This window comes from Callorhinchus milii, unplaced genomic scaffold, assembly GCF_018977255.1.
Source record: "Callorhinchus milii isolate IMCB2004 unplaced genomic scaffold, IMCB_Cmil_1.0 Scaffold2, whole genome shotgun sequence".
In the NCBI taxonomy this organism is placed as follows: domain Eukaryota; kingdom Metazoa; phylum Chordata; class Chondrichthyes; order Chimaeriformes; family Callorhinchidae; genus Callorhinchus; species Callorhinchus milii.
Window position 1 is genome coordinate 120,180,005 of NW_024704743.1, and position 23,715 is coordinate 120,203,719.

Below are 23,715 nucleotides of genomic sequence, written 5' to 3' on the forward strand. Positions count from 1 at the left end.
CCTTCAAAGGGATGGACTGATCATTTTGTCTTTATCTCCAAGCATTGAGGTTTACTGTGAGTTTACTTTGTGATTAATGCACTGCTACCATTAGTAATTGACAGTAGTAAACTGAAGACAGTCTATCAACAATAATTATAATCCTTGCGTTTATCATGTTGAAACACCTCAATATGGTGCTTTTCAGTGTTTTCATTAAACTGTAGTTGTTATTTGTAAGTGAATTTGTAAGTGAAGCCTATTGGTGTAGGGCAGTGCCTCATAAACATTTATGAAGTGAATGAAATAACAATAATAATTAATGAGTCCTATAGCGTAGTGGTTAGCGCACTCGCCACGCAAGCAAGAGGACCCGAGTTTGATTCCCAGGCAGGGCAAAACCTTAGGCAAGTTTCCTTTCTCCACACGCCTCTGTTTACCTAGCAGTAAGTAGGAACCTGCTTGATAGTCAATTGGCAGATCGCTTTCTGGGGATAGTAATCCCTCCAAAGAAAAAAAGTGTGGTCACTCAATCCACAAAACTTTGTGGAACACTGCTGCGCCCACAAAATAGACCATCAATCCACTTTACAATATATTCTGTGAAGCGCTTTGAGATATTTCAATGGCGTGGGAAGGTGCAATATCAAATGCAAGGATAATTATTATTGTAAGAAACCCTGAAAATAGTTGCACAAATAATATCACATTGTGAATCTAGCTAACTGAAGATTTTATTCTAGATCAACTGTGGCCACAGCTTCTGCACTGCTCAGATATACCCCAGTGACCTTTTAGCTCTAGATTTATGACCAAATAAAAATGTGCCTGTATGTTCCAGCACCTTGGGTACAATGCCAATTCTTCTGAAATAAGTTGATGACTGCTTCATCATTCCTGTCATCACATATCTCTCTCTCTCCCTCTCTCTCTCTGCTTGTCGGAAGCTGTCAGGCAGAGAAGCATTACCTTGTCCATTTAACTCTGCAAAGTTTTTGAGGTGAAAATGTTGCTTGGCAGCAGTGCTTTCATGTTCTCTTTAGGTCAAATTAATTTTTAGTGGCTTCCAAATATCCCAAATCAATACTTTTACTCTGTTTTAAACAACTACAGGTCGAAAGCAACTTGAAGATGAGATTTCATGTGACCACATGAGACATGCTGCATTCAGTGTAAACGAGGAGAGTAGATTGAGAGCAGCATTCCTTGTTGACGCAATACAATACATTGTATTTTACATTTATATAATGATTTGTGGCGATGTCCCAAAGCACATTGGGGTGCTAATGCATTTGGTGGAGTTCTGCATATATATATATAATATATGGGCTGTCTAACTAATGGTTCTAAAGTTTACAAGAGAATAACCTACACGAGTGACAGACAGACACGAGTGAATATTCATCCCACTTTGTGATCGTTGGGATTGCAGATCAGTTGAAGCGCTCCAAGACGCTACGCTGCGTGAAGGGCTCTCTGTAAATGCAAGTTATTGTCAATTTGAGTGCAACATGCTTTCCCTTTTTGCAGCCAATGTAATGTAACAGAGAACTCAGCAGTAGAAGATCTAAAACAACGAGTGGGGAAGATAATACTATCTGTGGGGTCATGTGAGAGCATCAGCCTGAAATGTAGGTGGCTAAAGCAGGCACTTCATTATCCCTGTGGTTGTGGTTTAAATTCCACTGAGAGCTGCTGTTCATTTAATATGTTTCTGTCTGCTCTCAGCCAAACTCTCTGGTGTCGCATTGTATGGAAACCATATTACACTGATAACACTTAAATTACTGTACATGCCTCTCTTGTTGGCTCAGGCATTGAATTATAGTGCCATTAGTGCCATGAAAGATAAAAGTTCCTATCTATTGAAAATAATGTTTAACTGAGAAAAGCTTAGAGAACTACTGATTAAAAATTAGGATATTTTTTGGGGGGTCAGCCAGGTCTGACACATGTAGAAACCCATCACTGTGCTTAAGAGCATCCAAACCAGACTGAGAGTTCCACGTATGCAACCCACACGTGGAAATTTTCGTGCCTGTGATGGAATGCGCACTCTCTCCCGGGAGGGACACACCCTGCTTACCTAATTCTGGAAAGTATTAGGCACATATTGGCAAGAGCCAAGGTTTAGGACCTCAGAGTGCGTGGTAGGTACTGCTGGAGTTTAATCAGCTAAAACTAATCAGCATTGTTTGCCATTGAGAACACGGTTTGACAAGCTTCCCACTGGTTGTCCAGCTGGGAACGCCCTATCCAGTTTAGGGTTTTGGCTTCCAAGGTTAACAGGAGCTGAGTGGGAAGAATCTCTGCCCCCAGTGACCAGGTTGCACCCCCCAAGTCCTGCTAATTGCACCATTATGTTTTGAATGAGACATTGCTTCAGATTAGCTTGTTCTGAAAAAACTGGTCATACTGGAGTCCTGGTTAAACTGAGGAGTGGTTTCACAGCGTCCTAACACTTCAGTATAAACACAGTGAGAGTCATTTGTTCCAACCCTGTTCCATTGTGTTCCTTTAAAAGGGCTGCCTATTGGAACAACTTTCAACTGACATGAGTTTTTAACTTTAGTTTTTAACTTTACAAGTCCCACTCGCATGACCATCTCAATTACACTTAAAATACCACAATTCAGGGCACGCTCTGGAGTCTCAGAATTGTCCTGCGCCCCTGGCCTGTACGAATTAGAACGGGTAGTTTGATATTGTCATCCCTCTCCACATCATCATCTGCCTGAAGAACTTAATTGGCGCCATCAGTAATCACTGTGAGCTGATAACCATGCAAGAGTTAATCCATATGAAGTATCTGAATAGCCTCCACAAATGCTTCAGGATACCAATGGGACATTTGAATGTTTCCGCCTCCTTTGCTGCCCTCTAGTGATGTTGACAGGTAGTAAAAACATTAATGAAACATCTCTGTGGGGAGTTGCACTTGCATGAAAAATAGACAGTGATTAATTACCTTTATATTTTTCATTATTGTTTCTAAATCCTTGGACAGAGATTTGGATCAAATTTGAAAAAAGATATGAGTAGTAACTAAGAATGCTACTTTAGGGAATAAATCCCTTGTGAAATATTTTGAATGCAGCCTCTGCCAACTTTTTATGTTTTATTAGATTGCCAAGTTCTGAAGCTGCTGCAGAAAAGACATTTGTTATTTATGCGAAACTTCTTCTGAAGTTTATCAAGCATAAAGTTGAAACCCCATTGTAGGGAGGTGCAGTTAAGTGGTAGACGAGCAGCTGTAAAATTCTTTCAGGAACTGAAATCCTATTAAAATTATATTCCTATTACGCATGCAGGATTTTACAGCTTGGAAGATGCAACTATTAACGCAAGAAGCATCAGTTTTTCGCAAGGCAGAGGGGCAATCATGCAGTAAAATTCAACTTTTTAAAGGGCCTTAGAGGAGCAAAGTAACGAAGCATGAACTTGTTAAGCTAAGTTTTCCTGGGTCGTTGAAATGATTGTTGACCCCCAAACTCAAACACCAGGCCAAGGTGGGGTGGGGGTGGCAGGGAATCATCTCACTCAGCTCCTGTTAACCTTGCAAGCCAAAGCTCTAACATGTAAGCTGGTCCTAGCTGGACAAGCAGCAGGAAAGCTTGTCAGACAACGGTATTAATGGCAAGCTATGCGGTTTTAGCTGGTTAGACTTCAGGAGGACCCCAACCCACACTTTAGAGTTCTCAAGTCTTGGCTCTTGCCAACCTTGTGCCTAATAATTTCCGGAATTAGATAAGCAGGATGTCCCTCCAGGGACAGAGTGCACATTCCATCATTGTATCTGGAGTTTTTATGTGTAGGTGGGATGCATGGAATTCTCAGTTTGGATTGGATACTATTAAGCACGGTGATGGGTTTCCGCATGTGTCAGATACCCGGCTGACCAAAAAAAANTTAGGATTTTAAAGTCAAAGAACTTTCTGCCCCTGGAGCTTGTTTGCCTTGTTTCGATGCGTTTAGTAAATTCTTGGCGAAGTTTCCAGATGGAACATCTTGCAGAAATGACGGGACGGAAAGGAAAACTCGATGCTGAGGTCTGTTGTGCAAGTTGTGTTAACCATATGTATCATGCATTTTGTATAAAAATGTGTATAGAAGGAGTTAGAGATGCCCTTATTTGTGTGGTTAAGCGATGAATAGGTCTCTGGACTTTCGTTAGGGCTATCCTCAGTTACGAAGGTAGGATGTCTCCATAAGGTCATCTGTCCACTGAAAATCACAATTTACTTAGACAGGGTGGAATGAATATTTAAACAAACACTCTTGTACCTTTCACGCTTCATAAAATTAATTGGTGCCAAGTGGTACAATCCTGGTAAAATATTTCTCCCACCAATGTTTATCACAATGTCCGAGCTAATATGAAGGTTTGTATATGAAATGGTAATCTTTCCACATTAGACATTTCCACTGTATAAATTATACAGGGAGGAACCCTGGAGTTTTGTGCTTGCTTACTTGACTAGAAAATTGTAGAAAAGCCAACATAAAGATACCAATGTCAAGAAAAGGCTGAAAAATGAGGAGTGCCACCCATGATACAAAGCCTTAAGGACTATACAGGAACATTGCATAATTCTGCATCTAAAATGAATAACCTGTCCCACAAATGTGAAACGCAAATCAGTTCTTGAGCACATAGATGTGTTTCCTTTACTGTATTGATATCAGTTCTTAAGTTGGATAGATAATACACGCAATTTATGATTTAATGTAAATAATATTGCAAAGAAAATAAATAAGAGTCAAATGAAAGGCAGCACGATTAATCAAAGATCCCTTTTCTGTGGTTTGCAGCTGTGTAATGTCTCTTTAAGAGAACTGGATGTAGAAAAACAGAAAAAACTCTGCTTGACCTAAGGTACCTTACAAAATTGACAAGCTGAAATAAAGCAGCAATAATTGCAAGAGGCAGTATCTTGTATCTTGGTGGTAACATGCGGAAACAAATCCTGCTCATATTACTTTACAGTAGGAGTGGAGTCCAGAATATACATTTAGACAGTGAGCCCCACCTCCTATAGTGCACAGTAAATATAGGGATACATATTGAGTTCTACTTTTCTGAAGGCCCCAGAGATGTATATAACTAAAAACTGTAGGCTTAAGACTAAATAATGCTTTGTTTTGTCGTAAAACAGCACAGGTGAAAAAAACACCTCAAATGTAAAAAAAGTAGCAAAGAGGTTAAAGATCAATAAGCTGAAATAGTCAATGAATATTCACTTGACTTCAAATAACAATCCCCCAAATAAGAAAAATTGGACATGGCTGTTTGTGGGACATTGCTGTGCCAAGTTAGCTGATGCATTCGCTTACAAATACACAGTCACTACATTTTGAGATATCGCAATATGATAAAGAGCTGTACCAAATGCAAGGGTTATTATTTATAATTCCATAAAGTCATTTCCCCCCCGCCACCCCCATCAAAATTTCCTTTTCCTCAGTGGTACCAAATGTTCTTGCCTGTCAACAAATTTTTGGTTAGTTGTTTTCCTGGTCAGCCAGGTATCAAACACACAAAAAAATCAATCATCATACTTAAGGGTATCCAAACCAGACTTGAGAGTTCCACATATGTATTCATGGAAATTTCCTTGTGTCTGGAATGGAATCCAACCTCTCTTTCTGGTGGGATACACCTTGCTTGCTTAGGTGTGGGTGGCAAGAACCAAAACTTTTTGACTCTGGATTGTGCAATGGGGGTTCAGCTGGAGTTGAATCAGCTAATATTGCATAGCTGCTATTGAGAACATTACTGTCTTACCATCTTCACGTCGTGAAAGGCGCTGTACAAATGCAATTTGTTGTTCTCTGACGAGCTTCCTGCTGATTGTCCAACTGGTAAATCTCTGTCCATTAGAGCTTTGGCTTGCCAGGTTAACATGAGCTGAATGAGCCCTGACCAAGAGACCCGTCTGGCCCCCCAAGTCCTTTTGACAAGCCAGGCTGTCTGGTCTATTATCAGCAGTGATATGAGTCCCGTGGACCTGCCTGGCTCAGGAACTAGACTACTGAGGCTGTAATAGAGGGTTGATTTAATTCTGACTTTCCATTGTAAAGCACGTCACCTTGGAACCACCTCAACCCCAAGGAGACCACAGTTACCTTTCCCTCCCCCCTCCCAATTGAGGGATTTGAATCGCCAAACATTAAGCCTAAACACAAAGGGGGCAAAGGAAAAGAAAAATGGAATGGTAAAGTTAGGAGTGAAGGCAAACAAACATTCTATCAAAATTTTGGAAAGTTGGTACTGATCTATGAGTCAACAAACCATTTCCACCCTTGCTGCTGCTTTAGATAAGATAAGAAGGAATCGTATTCTCCTCCACCCAAGCTGCCACGCTTCTGTGATTGAACTGCTTACTTGTATTTCTCATATTTTATGTGAAAGTGACAAGTCTTCTAGCTTTCTGTTTGGAACTTCATTTTAGTTTGCTGAAAGATAATATTTAATTGATTTTTGGAATCGTTCTGACTTTCACTCAGATGTTTGTTAGATTTACTAATGCTGATATGCACAGCAAATTTGTTTGGTAGGGCTGGGCGCAAAGATAGTTGAAGACCTGCCTGTCTTGGTCAGTTGAAAGAGACGAGGGGAGAAAAATGTGGGACACGGGCTATCAATTTGGAAGAATCCCTAAGCCGCGGGGCACATCTACAGAATTAGAGGCAGGCAAATTTAATACATGCACTTAAAAACTCCTGAACAACTGACTCCAATAATTGTCTGTCTCTAATACTGTATAATAAAATATTTTCTGAGGGATGTGTCGGAAAAGTAGATACCTGACAGTAACTTAATAGAAGTACAGCCAGCTTGGATTCAAAAGAGAGTTTGCCTGATAAATGCCCTTGACATCTTTGAGGATGTTACAGATAGTGGCACTCCCTGTAGAATGGTTAATTTGCACTTTGAGAGATTTAGGGAAAAAAGTTCCACATGAAAGGCTTTTAATTAAATTAAAACCCATGAGGATCATGTTCATAAGTGAGATTTGGATGAAGAAGTCTCTCCAGTCCATTTGATCTTAGAGTTCCAGAATATAAAGCCTGCTGTCTTCCCACTTTATCATAAAACGTTTTGTTAAAGGAGTCCTGTATCCTGGCCTTAATCACTCTTCCTGGTAACCCGTTCCAGCTTTTGATTACATTTGTTTAAAGCAATGCTTCTTGTTGTCTGTCCTAAAATCGCCCCTTTCACAAACGTAAACCTGCACCCCACGGTCCTGCTTTCTGAATATCATATCTGAATGTATTATTCTCACTTAACAACAACAACAAGATTACATTTGTATAGCGCCTTTCACGTCGGGAGGACGTCCCAAGGCGCTGGACAGAGTACAGCATTTCAGACAAGGTGAGTTAAGAGTAATTTTATTTAATTTTGTTGAATACATGAGAGAGAAAAGAATAGAGTGGTTTGAGAGAGGGGATTAGGAGGGGTAGATGCTCATGTGGAATATAAACACTGGCACAGACTAGTTGGCCTAAATGACCTGTTTCTGTGCTGTAAGGTTCTCTGTAATTATATGAATTACCGTCCATTTCTAAGTAGGTTTGTGAGTTCTGTCTATATGTTCAAGGAGAATCCTAATAAAAATAAAAAAGCATATGTGCTCCATGGATTGGATAGAATTTGCCAAGGGACAAGTTATAATAATAATACTAATAATAATCCTTGCATTTGATATAGCGCTTTTCACGTCGGGAGGACGTCCCAAAGCGCTTCACAGAACACACTGTAAAGTGAATTGACTGTATATTTGTGGGCGAACGAGGCAGCCAATTGCGCACAGCAATGTCCCACAAACCGTCGTAGCACCTCCCTATCTCTCCAACCTGTTTACTCCCCAGCCCACTACCTGCTGTCTCTGCTCGTCTGGCTCCGGCCTCTGTCATGGCCCTCGTGTTCTCCATTCCACCATCGATGGCTGCGCTTTCAGCTACTACGCTATCTATCTCTCCGCCTTGCCCCTTCCTTCCCCATCTTTAGCTCACCCCCAAAGACCTTCCTCGTCGACCGTACCTACAGTCAGCTCCCCCCGACTCGGCATCGTGCTCCTCCACTGTCAACCGCTCTGGGATGATACCCTGTGTGAGGGGTGCTATATACGTGCAAGTTGTTGTTGTTGTAGCAGCTAGACACTAAACTAGATTATTCATACCAGAAGACCCAGCAAGAGTGATGAGTTTAATGCTTCAAATTGGTAGGAATTAAAGAAGCAGCATCAGATATAAATAGCACATATGTAAGGAATGTTACTGTCATTTTTGATTTGTGTAGGAAGGGGAGATTTCATTGAATTTATTGTTGTGGGTTGGACGATGGCCATAGCTATTTTGAAACTGTAGTTTGCAATAACGAGTTAAATTCTCATTGTAATTCTTCATTTTTGGCAGTAAAACCTAGAGATGAGGCAAATTCCACACATGCATGAAAAACAATTTCCAGAAAAGCTCCCTCTTAGATTTTGTCTTGATATAATTTGTTGTGAAAAATATGATAATTATTGATTTGTCAAGACACCAAATTATTGATTTGAATTGCTATAAGTATAACAATATCTTATAATTCTGTTTTTCAAATTTGCATACCTTTCTCTCTCCTTCCCTTGTCTCCTTCCCATATCGGACTCCCACTCTGTCTTTGTAAAACTTTTTGAGCTGTTCTCTCTCAGTCAAAGGTGCTATATAAGTAAAAAAAATTATTGTGCTGTGTTTAATGTTACAGAACCATAGTTTAATTATATGTTTAGGTGCAGTTGTGTTGTTCGTATCTTTTCTCTTTGAAGTAGCAGTCATTCTGACTCCGGTTATACTGTAGTCACAAAACTTGGATAGAAGTTAAAATATGTATCACACACACTGCCTGAAAGGGTTGTGGAAGCAGATTCAATAAAAACTTTCAAAAGGGAATTGGATATTTACTTGAAAACTAAAAAGACGCAAGGCTATGGGCAAAGAGTGGGGGTGTGGGCCTAATTGGATAGCTCTTTCAAAGAGGCGACACAGGCATGAGGGGCCGAATGGCCTCCTTCTGTGCTGTAGGATTCTATGATTCTATGACACCACCCCATACATGCATGATTTTCCACAGATGCTCAGTTGGATACCCCCAACTTTGGGAAAGCCATTCTTCAACACACTACTGCGTCTATAAGAGCAGCTAAAAAAGATTGATTCCACTTAACAAGAAATTCTACAAAAAGTTATGACTGAATTTGCATCAGTCCAACATTGTAAAGCTCAGAGATCAATAAACAAAAACCATGGAAATTCCTTTCTATAACACTAACGCCTTTATAGAAATTTGGGTGGATAAAATTCTCATTGAGGAAATACAGGTAGTATTCAATCAGCAATGTAGCCAGCCATACCCAAGTCATCAAATAAAAACGAACAATAATAATAATAATAATAATCCTTGCATTTGATATAGCGCTTTTCACGTCGGGAGGACATCCCAAAGCGCTTCACAGAACACACTGTAAAGTGAATTGACTGTATATTTGTGGGCGAATGCGGCAGCCAATTGCGCACAGCAATGTCCCACAAACAGTCGTAGATTGAAAATGACCAATTTATTATTATTTTGGGTTTTGGAGGGATTATTATGTAAATGTAAAATGTAAATATTTTTCTCATGTGGTCAACACCTGCTTCTTTAACGTGGCAAGTTGATGTAAAGTTTCTCATTTGTGCATTTAATTGACATGTTGATTTTTGATTTATTTATATATCCGCTCTGTCAAACAAAGCATAACTATTCCATGTAACCTAGCCTTGATCCTGCAGAATTCCGTGACAAAAATACAAATTTAGAGCCGGTGCAAAGCCTACTCCATGTACAGAGACCGTCAGGAAACAACTGCTGGAATAGATGAAGGTTATAGATGATAATGCAGACTGAGTGAATTCACCCAAGTCCTCTTCTTACAATTCATACACTTTTCATTGTATCACGGTGAATCTGTTTAAACCCAGTCATTTCAATGGGCAAATGCGATCTCCTTCATGCTTTAGCCTCAATGAGGGATGGAACTGTATACATGGAAATCCATCTTCCCTGGCAGTCTATCTTTATTTTTTTTGTCTTGCAATATCTCTGGTTTATTCATAGAATAATGCAAATTGCCAGTATAATTAGAAAGGCATAGAACCAGTTGTATTAGTGATGAGGCATGTGGACTCAGTTTGGATCCAGTATCTCACATTTTGTTTACTCCAGTACTGGGGGGAAAGTACCAATGCATAAAAGTTTACTTAGTGAACTTTATATAATCAAATTTAGTTAAACATTGCAATTTCCACATTTCCGTTCAGCATTTCTGATTCCTTGTGTTTACAGTTGAAATGAGGATTTGTGTGTGCGTGGAGGAGGGGCTTCACACACTGTAACAATCTGTTAAGTTGTCATTTGATGTTTATTTTTCTGTCTTCATTTATGTTGCGTGTCGGAGCTATATGTGAAGGGCACTATTCAAGTGTAATCTGTTGTTGTTATCACTGCCATTCTCCCCTGTGTTGTGTGTCACTTGTGTTGTGTGTCACTGTGTTATGTATTATTATATAATCTTCCTCCCTTTCGTCCTTCAAGGCCTTTCTCTTTGACTGTGCCTTCACCTCCCCTCTAGACTCTCTACCCCCTCCTCGCTCCCTCCCTTCCCTCCCCTCACCCTGACCATTTCCCCCCACTGCTCGGGTCCCGACCCAACTGTCCAGCATCTTCGGACATCCTCCCGACGTGAAAGGCACTCTATAAATGCAATCTTGTTGTTGTTGTTGTAGTATTGTGTCATTGTATGTCAGTCTGGCTCAGTGGTAGCACTGTCGCGTCTGAGTCAGAAGGTTGTGGGTTCAAACCCCACATTGGGACTTTGAATCACATAGTCCAAGCTGACACTCCAATGCAGTGCTGGGGGGTGTTGTATTGTCGGAGGTGCCGGGGGGTGTTGTGTTGTCGGAGGTTCCGTCCTTTAGATGAGACGTTAAACCGAAGCGTTAAACTGTCCGCCTGGCTCAGTTGGTAGTGCTCTCGTTTCGGAGTCAGAAGGTTGTTGTTTCAAGCCTCACATTGGGACTTTGAACTGAGTTAACGCTGACACAGTGTTGAGGGAGCGCCTATTCAAGTGCATATTAAAGATCCCATGGCACTATTTGAATAAGAAAGGCAGTTTCTCCTAGTGACCTGGTCAACAATCCCCCAGATAAACTGGTCATTCACTTCAAAGCTGTTTGTGGGTTATTGCTGTGCGCAAATTGGTGGCTGCATTTGCCTACAATATATAATCACGGCAATTCAAAATAACAACAACAACAACAAAATTACATTTGTATAGCACCTTTCACATCGGAAGGATATCCCAAGGTGCTGGACAATCAGTGTTTTGGACCCGACCTGGGGGGCGGGATCAGGTGGGGGGTGGAGAGCAGGCGGGGAAGGAGGGTGACCGAAGGCACACTCAAAGAGGAGGGTGTTGAGACGGGTCTTGAAGGAGACAAATAAATCCTGTAAAGTGCTTTGAGACTTACTCCTGACTGAAAGATTATATTTCAAATGTAAGGATTAGAATTGTATTAAAGGCTATGCCGCTTGCCTTCATCTGCCACCTTCTGAGTTTGGATCCCTGTTTCCTGTTTTCCTCTGCATTTTTCTCTGAAAACTAAATAAAATGAAGTAAAATAAACATTAGAAAGATGATGTATGTATATATTATATAAGTACACATGCATCAAGAAATTGATTAAATGAATAAACATGACTCCTAACCCTCTACCATCCTGTTCACTCCCTCCGCTTAGCGGGCTCCGGCCTGTTGTTGAGACTTAGAGTAAAGGACAACATAGGAAAAAATGGAAAGAGAAGTCATGAGTAAAACAAGAGAGTATTGAAATAGCCACAAGTCCTCTGATTGTTTTCTGGTGTAGGAAATTCCTAACAACTGTATTTCCATCAATACAAAGCACCTCTGCTTTGCATCCCATTTCTGATGATTTTTCACATTAATCCCTTTTCACAGGGCCTGCACATGAACATGGCAAATGCAGTTGAGTATTGTGCAAGTAGGCTTCCAGGCTTGTGTCTGTAGCTGGATCTAGAATGTGTGGGAGCAGCCTGCAGATGACTCTCCTTGTGACTTTTTCTACCTCCTTTTGGGGAAGTGCCTTGTCTCTGCTAAGATCTTCCCATGAGGAATGAAGCTGAGATTGGGAGACTGAATGACATGGTAAACTGAAGACACAAACCATTGTGGAATAGTTTGCACTTTGATATCAGAAAATTTCAAAATATATATTTGTTTATATATTTTTTATTTGGAGGTAGAGTGAATGGGGTGGAGCACATAATGAGAATGTTTTGTATAGTTGGTGGAAGGAGTGGGCTACATGAGGTGATTGGCCATTTCTTATTCCATCATTTTATGCTGCTCCTGTTTACTGTCCAACCATCCTACTTAAACAGTACTGATATTAGTGATCCAATAAATTCTGTATTTACCACTTTCTTGTAATTGGGGAGGTGGGGGGAATGAGATTTCTTTGAAACAAATAATGTAAGACTCTCAATTTCTTCCATTGGAATTTAGTTTGTGAAGCAGTCAGATCTTTTATATTTCTGTTGTTTAACAAGAACAGAGGGAACAAGTCCATTGCCTTATTCTGACCCTGGTTAGCTCAGCTACCAAACAATCTCACATAAATCTATCTGAACCAAATGCTTCACACCTCAATAATTTAGCAACTGTTTTTTCTGATCCCAACAACAGCAGGAATGACACTTATGTTCAATTTTGTACATCATTTGTTTTTGATAATCTGACTGGCTTTGACTGCAACAACAAATGAAGTCACACATGTGCTGCTCATGAAGACTCCAATAATTTCACCAATTTCTGGCCAATTCTTTGGGAAAAACAGCACAAGTTTCAGAAAATATGTTGTGCAGTTGTAAGTCTGGGTTCACCGATTGTGTTCTTGGCAGTCTCCAAAATCTCTTTGCTCTTAAGAAAACGGGGGTGCGTAGCGATGTGGTAAGAAGTTTTGAAAAACTTAGGAATATGTGAATCAATGCAGCTGAACACAGTGATGTGCATCAGTTTATATGGCCACAGCCTTGGTTTCAAAACCCAAGTGGATGAGGAGGGAATTGGCACTCAACTTTCTAGATGGAAACATGTTGAGATAACAATCGCATGTGAGAAGCAGAGGATTGGTGCTATGAATTCAAGTAAACTAGAAGTTAGGTTTCCAATTTGAAATGATTGAGTTTCCCAACTAAACAAAGGGATAGTGCTTCAAAGATTATGCTCGTTCTAAAATCTGAGCAAAATGGTTTCTACATTTGTTAACATCAGCACCAGTAATATAACCAGAATGACAATGAACAATAAATTACATTTGTATAGTGCTTTTCATGTTGGAAAGATGTCCCAAAGCGCTGGACAGTCAAGGATGCACAGCTGAGCTGGGGGTTGGGATCAGGAGGGCTGGAGGGGAGAGAGGAGGGTAGGAGAATGACTGAAGGCACGGGCGAAGAGGAGGAAAGGAAGGGGATGAGACAAAACGTCTAAAGGATGAAGTTCCAAAGGGTGGTGACAGAAAGGCTGAAGGCCCGACCACTGATAGTTAGTGGGCAGGGTAGGGGATGTGGAGCAGGCCAGACTCCGCAGAGCGGACTGGCTGGTATGGGGTTAGCAGGTCACAAAGGTAGGGAGGAGCAAGGCCATGGAGGGTGAGATACTTAAGCAATTATGTATTTAAGCAAAGAAATTGGGCAGCGAACAGGTATATTTTCAACACTGGCTGAACAGCTTTAAAAAGTTCTTTGCTATTTGCTTGAATGTACTGCACTGGAGAAAAAAACAAAAGTGATGATGCCAATGGTGATCGATGGACGAACCCAAGTTATAAGAATTGCAGCCTGGTCGGTATGCGTGTAAATGTATTTACAGCATTAACAAGATCAGCTTCCTTTTCTGTTTGGAACTAAATAACTGGTGTTCCTTCCTGTGATTTTACGCTATAAATTTTTTTGGCAGGAGTTTGTCATTTTACACATGTTGAGTTTGTTTTTTCCCTTCACTAACAGCACGTCTCTCCTTCAAACTGCCAATACTGTTTGATGGGTGAACTCCTACCCTTCTTGCCCTTGCTCAGAATTGGGGTTGAATCTAAATTAATATTGTTTTTTTTTAAAAAAACTTGTACCCCAGGCTGGGACCATCGGCATCTTTTAAAAGGTAATACAGGAAGCTTTTGGCAAGCAATAGTGTTGAGGTGATTGATGAAGGTAAAGGTATAGTGTGTTTTGAGGTTAAATCAAACCACTTGTGTTATACATAATGACTGTAATGTTGCAACCAGTCCTGCCATACAATAGGACTGCATTGGATTCTACTGTGATATGGAGATACCTGCTGTACAAATTATATATATTGAGTTGAAGCAATTGATTGGAGCTTATGCAAGTTAATCTTGTGTTTGTTGCTGACAGTTCTAAGGCAGATGCAGAGCTCTGCATTGGAGTGTCAGATTAGACAATATGAATTCAAAGTCCCAACGCGACTCAGCTAGACTTAAGTATCACATTTATACTTGGAAATAAAGACGAGGTGCAAGACCCATATTTATTATTTTATCCGTTCCAATTTTTACCAAGGAAAATTGTAATCCCTATTTAATAATAATTATCCTTGTATGTGATATCGCGCTTTATCATGTCTTCGAGACGTCTCAAAAGAGATTCACAGAATATACTGTAAAGTGAATTAACTGTATATTTTGTGGGCAAAACATTGTGTGTAAAATTAAGGAGACCATGGAGTGAGCTAACTTTATGACAATATTTTAAATTGTACTTCATGTGACGTACTTAAATTTACACAATTTATTGAAATTCTTGCTTGGGTAAGATTTGGGGTATGGAAAGAAAGTCAGTTAATTATTGTTCTTTTTGTTGGCCTTTAATGGCTATTTTAGAAGCCCAGGTCACATATATACAGCTCTACCTGAAACATAATCCAGAAAAAGCAAATACTGTAGTCGCCATTGTGAACGACAGCTCGGAAGGCATTTGTTAGCATTTGTAAACTTTACTTTCTAATTTATTGAGACATCTGGATAAATGAATACTACACTTATTAAAATCAGCCCATATAAGTCAGTAATCAGAGTAATTTCTTGTTCGATATATAAAAGCAATAAAAATACTAATTTAAAACAAAAGCTTTTGTTGGTGGACCATCCAATTTTAAATGTTTGAAAAACGAAAGCATATGTGATCTGCACATGACATAGAAGCCTGCAATAGAATTTGAAGGCTAAAAAGGTATTTTTTCTTGGGCACCAAATATTTTTTTTCCAATTAGTTTGCCAGGTCAAATAAAATTGTTGAACTGCAGGCTCCATACTTTTCACTGTAACAGATTGCTTAAATGTTAACTTGCATGATTGATGTGCTCTGCCAAATCAGGCAGCTTGAATCCTTGAAATTCAGCGTGTTTATGCCAGACTGCAGGCTGCTGTGTTGTGCCCTATTAACGCAGTACAGTTTTGTAAAGTACAGGAACTGGCTGCAGCAACAGAGATGGTGAGATACCACTCACAGATGAATACAATGACCAGCATAGGTTTTGCCAACGTTAGCAACCACTGATGGAGAAATTGCTGCAATTATCTTTTAATCGAACAAATCGCTATAAAATCTTTTGTTGGCTTTGCTTTGTTTCCTCATTTATTTCGGGAACATAATACCATGCTTGTGTTCGAGTACTTTATTTGACATTAATGTGCACGTAAAGAATATACACCAGCGGTTCCCGATTATATTCAGATGAGATACACTTTTGGATAGAATGTGTGCGGTCTGGACAAAATGGCTTCACCGTTCAGTTCTGGAATGCGATCTGCCATTTGCAACGCCTGATGTCACATGTCAACTGTTCTGTTCAACACCATACTAAATCTTCCTTCAGTCCACCAGTTATTTTGTCTCTCCATTGAGTTGTTTTTGACTGATTAATTTTACCTGACTTCTTTTCTTGTCAGTTATTCTTTTTTTTCTCTCTCTTGCCTGAAATTAATTTGCTATCTCTTGGAACTCATTTTCTCTCTCGCCATTAACTTTTTTTTCTCTCTCTCTCACTCTTGCTCTTTTTCTCACGCTTTCACCATTACCCTTTCTCTACTTGTCATTTGTGGTCAAGTTATTTGAAACTGGCTATGAAGTTGTTCCTTCTGGGAAGCGACCAATAATTGGAATAGGAGAAGGTCTTTGATGAGTCCATGGAATTTTTATTCTCAAACTATACAGCAAGAAAAAGCAGGAACACACGCATGTACAACCAGGACAATTTCTTACTCACTAGAATATTGATGAAGTTCTTTCATTCACTCCTGTCATATTTACATTACTTCTTTTAGCATTTGTGCCCTTTAGATGAGATGACAATTTGTTCCCTGGAATATTTGGAAGCATTTTTCGCATTACAGAAATTCAGCTAATTTGCCTGTAATTTCTTTGCCTGTAATTGGTTCATTACTTGCTCCTCCAATTTTTGTTGAATATATTTCATATTTATTCCTTGGGTACATGTACTCTACTGATATCTATTTTGAATGCACACTCCACTTTGCTAAGCCAGTCTGGAACCTTGGCATTTTGTTTGACCGTCAACTATCCTTTCTATCCCACATCTGTACCATGACTCCCTCTGCCTTCCCCCACCTCCGTAACATCGCCCGGCTCCACAACTGTCTCACACCACAGGGCCGAAACCCTCATACACGCATTCACAACACCGAGCTTTGACTATGCAAACTCCTTGCTTGGTCGGCTTCCCCAACTCCTCCCTACATAGGCTGCAGATCATTCAGGACTCCACCACCCGTGTTCTCTCCCACACCAGGCTCCGTGACCCTATCACCCCCATCCTCACCCGACTCCACTGTCTTCCCATCACACAGAGGATACAGTTCAAGATCCTGGTCTCACCTTCAAAGCCCTCCATGGCCTTCTCCGGCCTGCTTCACGTCCCCCGACCTGCCTGCCCTGCCATTGGTGGGTGGGCCTTCTGCCACTCTGCCCCCACCCTCTGGAACTCCATCCCATAGTCCCTCCGCCTCGCTCCCTTTCTTGCCTCCTTCAAGACCCATCTCAAGACCCTCCTCTTTGACCGTGCTTTCGATCACCCTGCTTCCCCCCCTGCCCTCCCCAATCCTGACCCCTAGCTCGGGTCTGAAACACTGACTGGCCAGCACCTTGGGACGTCCTCGACATGAAAGGCGCTATACAAATGTAATTTTGTGGTTGTTGTTGTTGCCAATATCTACTTGCTGCTGAAGCTAAAAAGCCTGGATCTACAATTTGTGAAAACGGAATGTTGAAAAAATGCAATGCAGGTCCCATTTCTTGATCTTCTACGATATAAATGCCTAATGTGTCCCTTAAAATAGAGGTTCCAATACATTACAATGTGACCAATTGCACATAAAATTGTGGCCAGTTGCGGTTGATGCAGCATCAGCAACAAAAATGATAGTTGCATAAAAGGTGGAAAATTCTGTCCATGTTTCGCTCAACCTACACGTGTGAGGCGACATTTTCGGCAATTGTTTCATGACGTTGAAGTACAGGTCCCAGTTGCTGGAGACCAGTTTGGAAGTAGAGCTGTGAAGTGCATTGTCTGATTGGTTTTCACTGAAAAATATGTCCCTACTTGTATTGTTTATAACTGCTTGCATTGTTTGTGTGTTATTGCTTGTATCGTATGTTGCTTGTATCACACTGGATTTTCATAGAATCATAGAATTATACAGCACAGAAGGAGGCCATTCAGCCGATCGTGCCTGTGCTGGGTCTTTGAGAACAGCTATGCAAATCAATCAATCAGCTTCCACCACCCTTTCTGGCAGTGCGTTCCAGATCCGAACAACTCGTTGTCTGCTGTTTGAATAAAATGTGGAAACAATAGGCTTACATAGATGGTTACTGCTGGATTGGTGACAGAAAAACTGGTTCAAAGTGGTTTTGAACTTGGAAAAACAGTATCGGGGCACGAATTTTGTATTGTGCGGTCAATCTGGTGCTTCATTGTTCACATTTGTGACCAGCCTCAAATCTGTATTGAACAATGCTACCTTAAAAGAGCTATCTGATCATTGACATGCTATCTATTGCGAACACATCTGAATATATTGTATGATAAAATTAAGTTCTTATCATTCATCATAGAGATTTGGGGTATAGAAACAGCTACAAGAATGAGATATGTGTTTTACTTTAATTGTCCTAGTATTATTTACAACGTTTAGTTTGTTCAACAACAACAACCTGCATTTTTATAGCGCCCCTCACGTTAGCGTCCCAGAGCAATTGACAGTGGCAGAGCACGACACTGAACCGGGAGAGGGGTCAGGTGACCGTAGGCACGGTCGAACAGGAAGGTCTTCAGGCACAATTTGAAGATGGGGAAAGGAGGGGGCAAGGTGGAGGGATAGAGGAAGAGTGTTCCAGAGTTTGGGGGCATAGTGGTTGAAAGTCCCAGCCGCCAATCCTGGAATGGAGGGCACAAGGGACAAGTAGGAGACCAGAGGCAGCAGGTAGTGGGTTGGGAAGTAAGCAGGTCATATACCATTTGTTGGTATGTTAGGTTGCAGATAAATGCACCAACTATATACTGTACAGCAGGTTTACAGAACATTATACACGCGTGACTGCATGTTGTGCTTGCTTTAACTCACTTGTAAGAAAATGGTTGCATATCCTATTATCCACTATAACGGGATGGATGATTGAAATTAACAAGATAATTGAAACTGCACTTCATACATTTACATTACGTCTATCTTCAGTACTGAATGAATCAAATGTGTCAAATTATATAAAAATACATCTTCAGATCATTAATACCTATTTGGAGGGATAGAAACCCTAGCAGGGTCTGAGCCCTAAGCAGGGGAATAGAGTTGGTTCAAGTTGCTGAGCAGAGATAAGTCAGGAAGCAGTGGACTTGAATTTGGGAGGGGAATTAAGATCAAATGATGGCTAGAAGTGAGAAAGACAGAATACTTTTATTTCTATATAATTTTGCAGGAAAATTATGGCAGATGATGGCAAAGGCGAATAATTGAGGTTCCACCGAGAGGAATTTATAAAGAAAGGTTTCAACAATCAAAGATTAGCTGGTCTGTCAGTAGCATTCTTCTAGTATGCTTGCCGATTTGTGCTTTGCAGTATTCCCCTACTATATGCTAGTGATTATTTAGGAATGTGGTGGTTAGCATCAATTCTGACCGTAACACATGGAAAGGGATACAATTTCAAGTGGGTCCAAACTGATTACTGTAGAACCTACTGTGTTTTGGAAAAAAAAGTTGGCAAAGAATCTATACAGTCATTTACATTAAAAGAAAGCATCTGCAACTGTTTTTCATGTTGAATGTTTTATGTGTCGAACTTGACAGGACACATGATTTATTGATGGAAATGGCTATGGATAAAGGCAATTCAGAAAAAAAATTGTACGAAGTTTTCAACTATTTTCACCTGCATTTTTGGTGATTGTCTGCCACAAAAAGAATGAGGACAAAGTCTCTGCTCCTTTTCTTGTTTAAGTTCAAGGCAACATCTTGCAAGAATTCTTTAGATTCTGTAACCTGATCTTATACAGCGCCAGTGTTCAAGGCTTCATTAATTTTGTTGTAAGTTTCACAAACAAAGATAGCTTTCTTCCAGAAGAAACAAAACACAAAATGAACGTGCATAATTGTTTCTGACTTTCTGTTTGCGTGCCAGGATGAAGATGAAGTGGATTCCTATACCATGGTGAAGACCAGCCCCGAGAGTACTGGGACCATGAGGGCAACCAGTACCATGAGTGAAGGTGCCCAAACTATGATTGAACACAATAGCACTATGTTGGAGTCCGACCTGGGCACCATGGTCATTAACAGCGATGACGACGAGGAGGATGGAACCATGAAAAGTAAGAGAAATGCATTTTTGGTCCGGCTTTAGTCTTTACTAAGGTAACCAGTTGGTTCAGATTTCAATAACACGTGTACAAAGGTGGGCATTATGTTTTTAAATTCCCAAATTGTTCCGACCTTTTGGGGGTGGGGGTGTTGCTTGTGTTTTTGCAGATAGACTGGAGACTCACCTTTGCACAGTTCAGTGTGAGCTTCCAGAGATGCTTTAAGTTCTGTGAAGTGCTGAAAGGTTGTAAGTCTCGCATCACAATATCCTTTTTCATCCACTCTGGAAAGAAACTGAAGTGCTGTTTCCTGCAATGTTTAATCACTTCCCAATGACGGTCCAAAGCCAATGGGTAATGTTAATTTATCCCCAATTGTGCTGATGTTGACGTCTGGGGACACATGAACCTGAATAGCAGTATGTAGAGAATGGGGATTATGTGCCAAAAGGAAAATATGTCTTTGTATTAATAATGAACTTACATTTTTAGAGCACATCTCAGTTAAAACCTCTCAGAGTGGTTCAAATGCTTACATTAAGTAACTGTTTTTGTAGGCACATGCAGCAGTCATTTGTGCCAGCAAGCATCACATGGCCAATTAATCTGGAGGATTTTTGACTAGAACAACAAGAAAAATTTGGTTCTCTTTTCAAATTGTGTCAATAATATCATGGGTCCTTTAACATCCACCTGAACAATCAGGTGAGAATGCTTCCAACCGAGTCAAGTTTAGTTAAGTTGTGAAATATTGCCAGACAACCTTCGCTTATAATAAAGGAGAAACTATCTGGATCTACCTGTGTGTTACAGCAATTTACTAAGCTGCTATATTTTTTCATGAAGAACTGTGCAATAAAACTCAAATTAAAGACATGGAAAACTACTAACAATGTCTATAGCCAACACCTAGTGATTGTCCAGTTTCAAATGTATATGAAGAATGTCAATTTGAAATGTTATTTTCAGAGACAGGTTTAATGCTTCTCATTATGCACCAATATTTGCAATAATTGTGGTTGAATTTGTTTATAAATTGAACTACAAAGTACTTTTCATAGACAATTAAGGAGAGCTATTAGACATTATCTTATAGATTAGCCCTGATATATGTAGCAATAATATTATGGCTGTGCCTAGCCAGTAATTTGATGAAAGCTATCCATTATCAAACAGAAACAACTTGCACTTATATAGCGCTGTCCACGCCTCAGAGTGCCTCAGAACGCTTAACAGTGGTGGAGTCTGACTCCGGGCTGGGCGGAGGGAGGAGGTGACCATAAGCATGTAAAAAAGGTTTTCAGGCAGGACTTGAAAAAGGGGAGAGAGGGGGCAAGGTGGAGGATTGAGGGAGTGTTCCCCAGTTTTGGAGCACAGTGGCTGAAAGTGCGACTGCCAATGATGGAGTGAATGGTGGAAGGGACAAGTAGGAGGCCGGTGCCAGTCAAGCGGAGGCGCCGGGTGGTGGATTGGGGAGTGAGGAGGCCGGAGAGGTGGGGAGGTGGCATGGAGTGAAGGGATTTGAACACGATTGTGAGGATCTTGAAGCCGATCCGTTCGGTGATGGGGAGCCAGTAGAGCCTGAGCCAGAACTGATGAGGTGCGGGTACGGAGTTTGGTCCGGGTCAGTATGTGGGCGACAGAGTTCTGAATGAGCCGGATCTTTTGGATAGTGGAGCTGGGGAGACTGGCGAGGAGTGCGTTGGAGTATTCGAAACGGGAGGTGACAAACGCATGCACAAGGGTTTTGGCTGCATTTGGGGTAAGGTACGGTCAGAGACGGGGAATGCGGGGGTAGGAGGAAGGCGGTCCTGGTCAGGGAATGGATGTGGGGGAGGAAGGACAACTGGAGGTCGAACCAGACACCTAGATTGTGCACTGGTTCGTTGAGTCTGTGGTAGAGCCCAGGGAGGTTGAGAAGTTCAGATCCGCAGGAGTGTGGCTTCCGTCTTGTCCACATTCAGCTGCAGGAAGTTTACATTCATTCAGCCCCTGATGTCTGTGAGACAAGCTGATAGAACATCAGCAGACATGGAGTCGATGCTGGAGGAGGCAAAGTAGATTTGTGTGTCATCCGTATACATGTGGAAGTTTAACCCATGTCTGCAGATGACATCGCCCAGAGGGAGGATATACATGAGGAAAAGAAGAGGGCCAAGGATGGAGCCCTGGAGTACCCCGCAGGTGACCAGGTGGGGGCGGGAGGAGAAATTATTTGCTGAGATGAAATAGAGGTGGTTGGTTAAGTAGGACTCGAACCATGCGACTGCGGTCCCACTAAGATGGATGAGGAAGGAGAGGCAGTGGAGGAGGATGGCATGGTTGACTGGGTCAAATCTGGCAGAGAGATCCAGGAGGACGAGGAGGCAGAGAGAGCCCTGGTCACAGAGAGAGAGGACGTTGTGTGTGACTTTGACAAGCGCTATCTGTGCTGTGGGCAGTCAGGGCAAAAACTAGACTGCAGCAGCTCGAGGAGGGAGTGGATGGAGAGGTGTGACTGAAGTTGACCTGCAACAATGCGTTCCAGTACTTTAGCAAGGAAGGGTAGGTTGGAAATGGGACGATAGTGTGAGAAGTTAGAGGGATCGAGGGTGGTTTTTTTTAAGAAGGGGTGTGATAACAGCGGTTTTCAAGGCGAGTGGAACAGAGCCTGATGAGAGAGACTGATTGATCGTGTCGGCCAGCAGTGGGGGAGAGGAGGGGGAGTTGAGTGACCAGCAGCTGGGTGGGGAGGGGGTCGAGGCAGCGGGTGGTGAACTTCTTGTGGGTTGAGAGGGAGGAGGGAGTAATGAGGGCAAAGGAGTGTAAGAACTGGGGAGTGTCAGGAGCCGTGGCAGAGGCAGAAGGCAGTGTGGATGGTCTGGGTGGAGTGGAAGGGGACATGGGATGGGGTGGAGGATGATACAGCCAAGTGGATGTTTTCAATCTTTGAGGCAAAGAAGTCTTAAGACATATTCGCGCTTGGCGTTTCATGTGAGGATAGAGGGGGTTTGAGGGGGTGCACGGAAGAGGCGATGGACGGTGAAAAACAAAGTCTTTGAGTTGTTTTTGGCCTCCAGGATGACTTTGAAGTAAAAAGTCCAATGAACCGGCTGTAAAGTGTTGTTGTATTGAGTGTACAAGCTTTGGGTTTGGCTGCTGGTCTTATTCCAAATTCAGCGTTCTGCTCATAGACAGCAGTTTGAGTTTGTCCTAATGCTTTTGATTAATGTTGATGCACCATGTTTCAATGCCATCCGGTTATGGGCCATTGGTATTACAAACAGTACTTCCAAGTAAAAATAAATTGCATTTTTATACAATTAATGATTCAAGTGATAAAAAAACCTTGCGTTTGATTTTGCTCCTTATCATGTCTTTGAAGGATCTCAAAGAGCTTCACAGGATTTACTGTAAATTGTAGCATAATGTGTATTTATAGGCCAGTAGGGCAGCCCATTTCATTTGCAGATAGAAATGACATGCACTTGAACTCACAGCCATCTGACCCAAAGTCAACTGTTCGACTACTCAATACTGCTCATAATTTTCAGACAAAGTCAGCCATATTGGATCCTTTTTGTCCGATGGAGGTGGAGTCCTGTAACTCAGTAATTAGAGCACTCGCCTCTCAAGCGAGAGACCTGGGTTTGATTCCCGGCAGGGCGAAACCTTGTGCAAGTTTCCTTACTCCACACGCCTGATAATAATCCCTCAAAAAAAACAATAATAAATTGGTTACTTCAATCCACGACTGTTTGTG

The 23,715-nt window shown here is 41.3% G+C and overlaps 1 protein-coding gene across 3 annotated transcripts in view; it reads left to right on the plus strand.

Annotated features, from left to right (window-relative positions):
- stk3 (serine/threonine kinase 3 (STE20 homolog, yeast)) overlaps window positions 1–23,715 on the plus strand; it is a 232,900-nt gene that overhangs the window by 139,824 nt on the left and 69,361 nt on the right. For all 3 annotated transcript variants that reach the window (XM_007895083.2, XM_007895084.2, XM_007895085.2), the window contains one exon: window positions 19,796–19,985. In XM_007895083.2, the coding sequence (XP_007893274.1) occupies window positions 19,796–19,985 (190 nt within the window). The remainder of the gene's footprint in view (window positions 1–19,795; window positions 19,986–23,715) is intronic.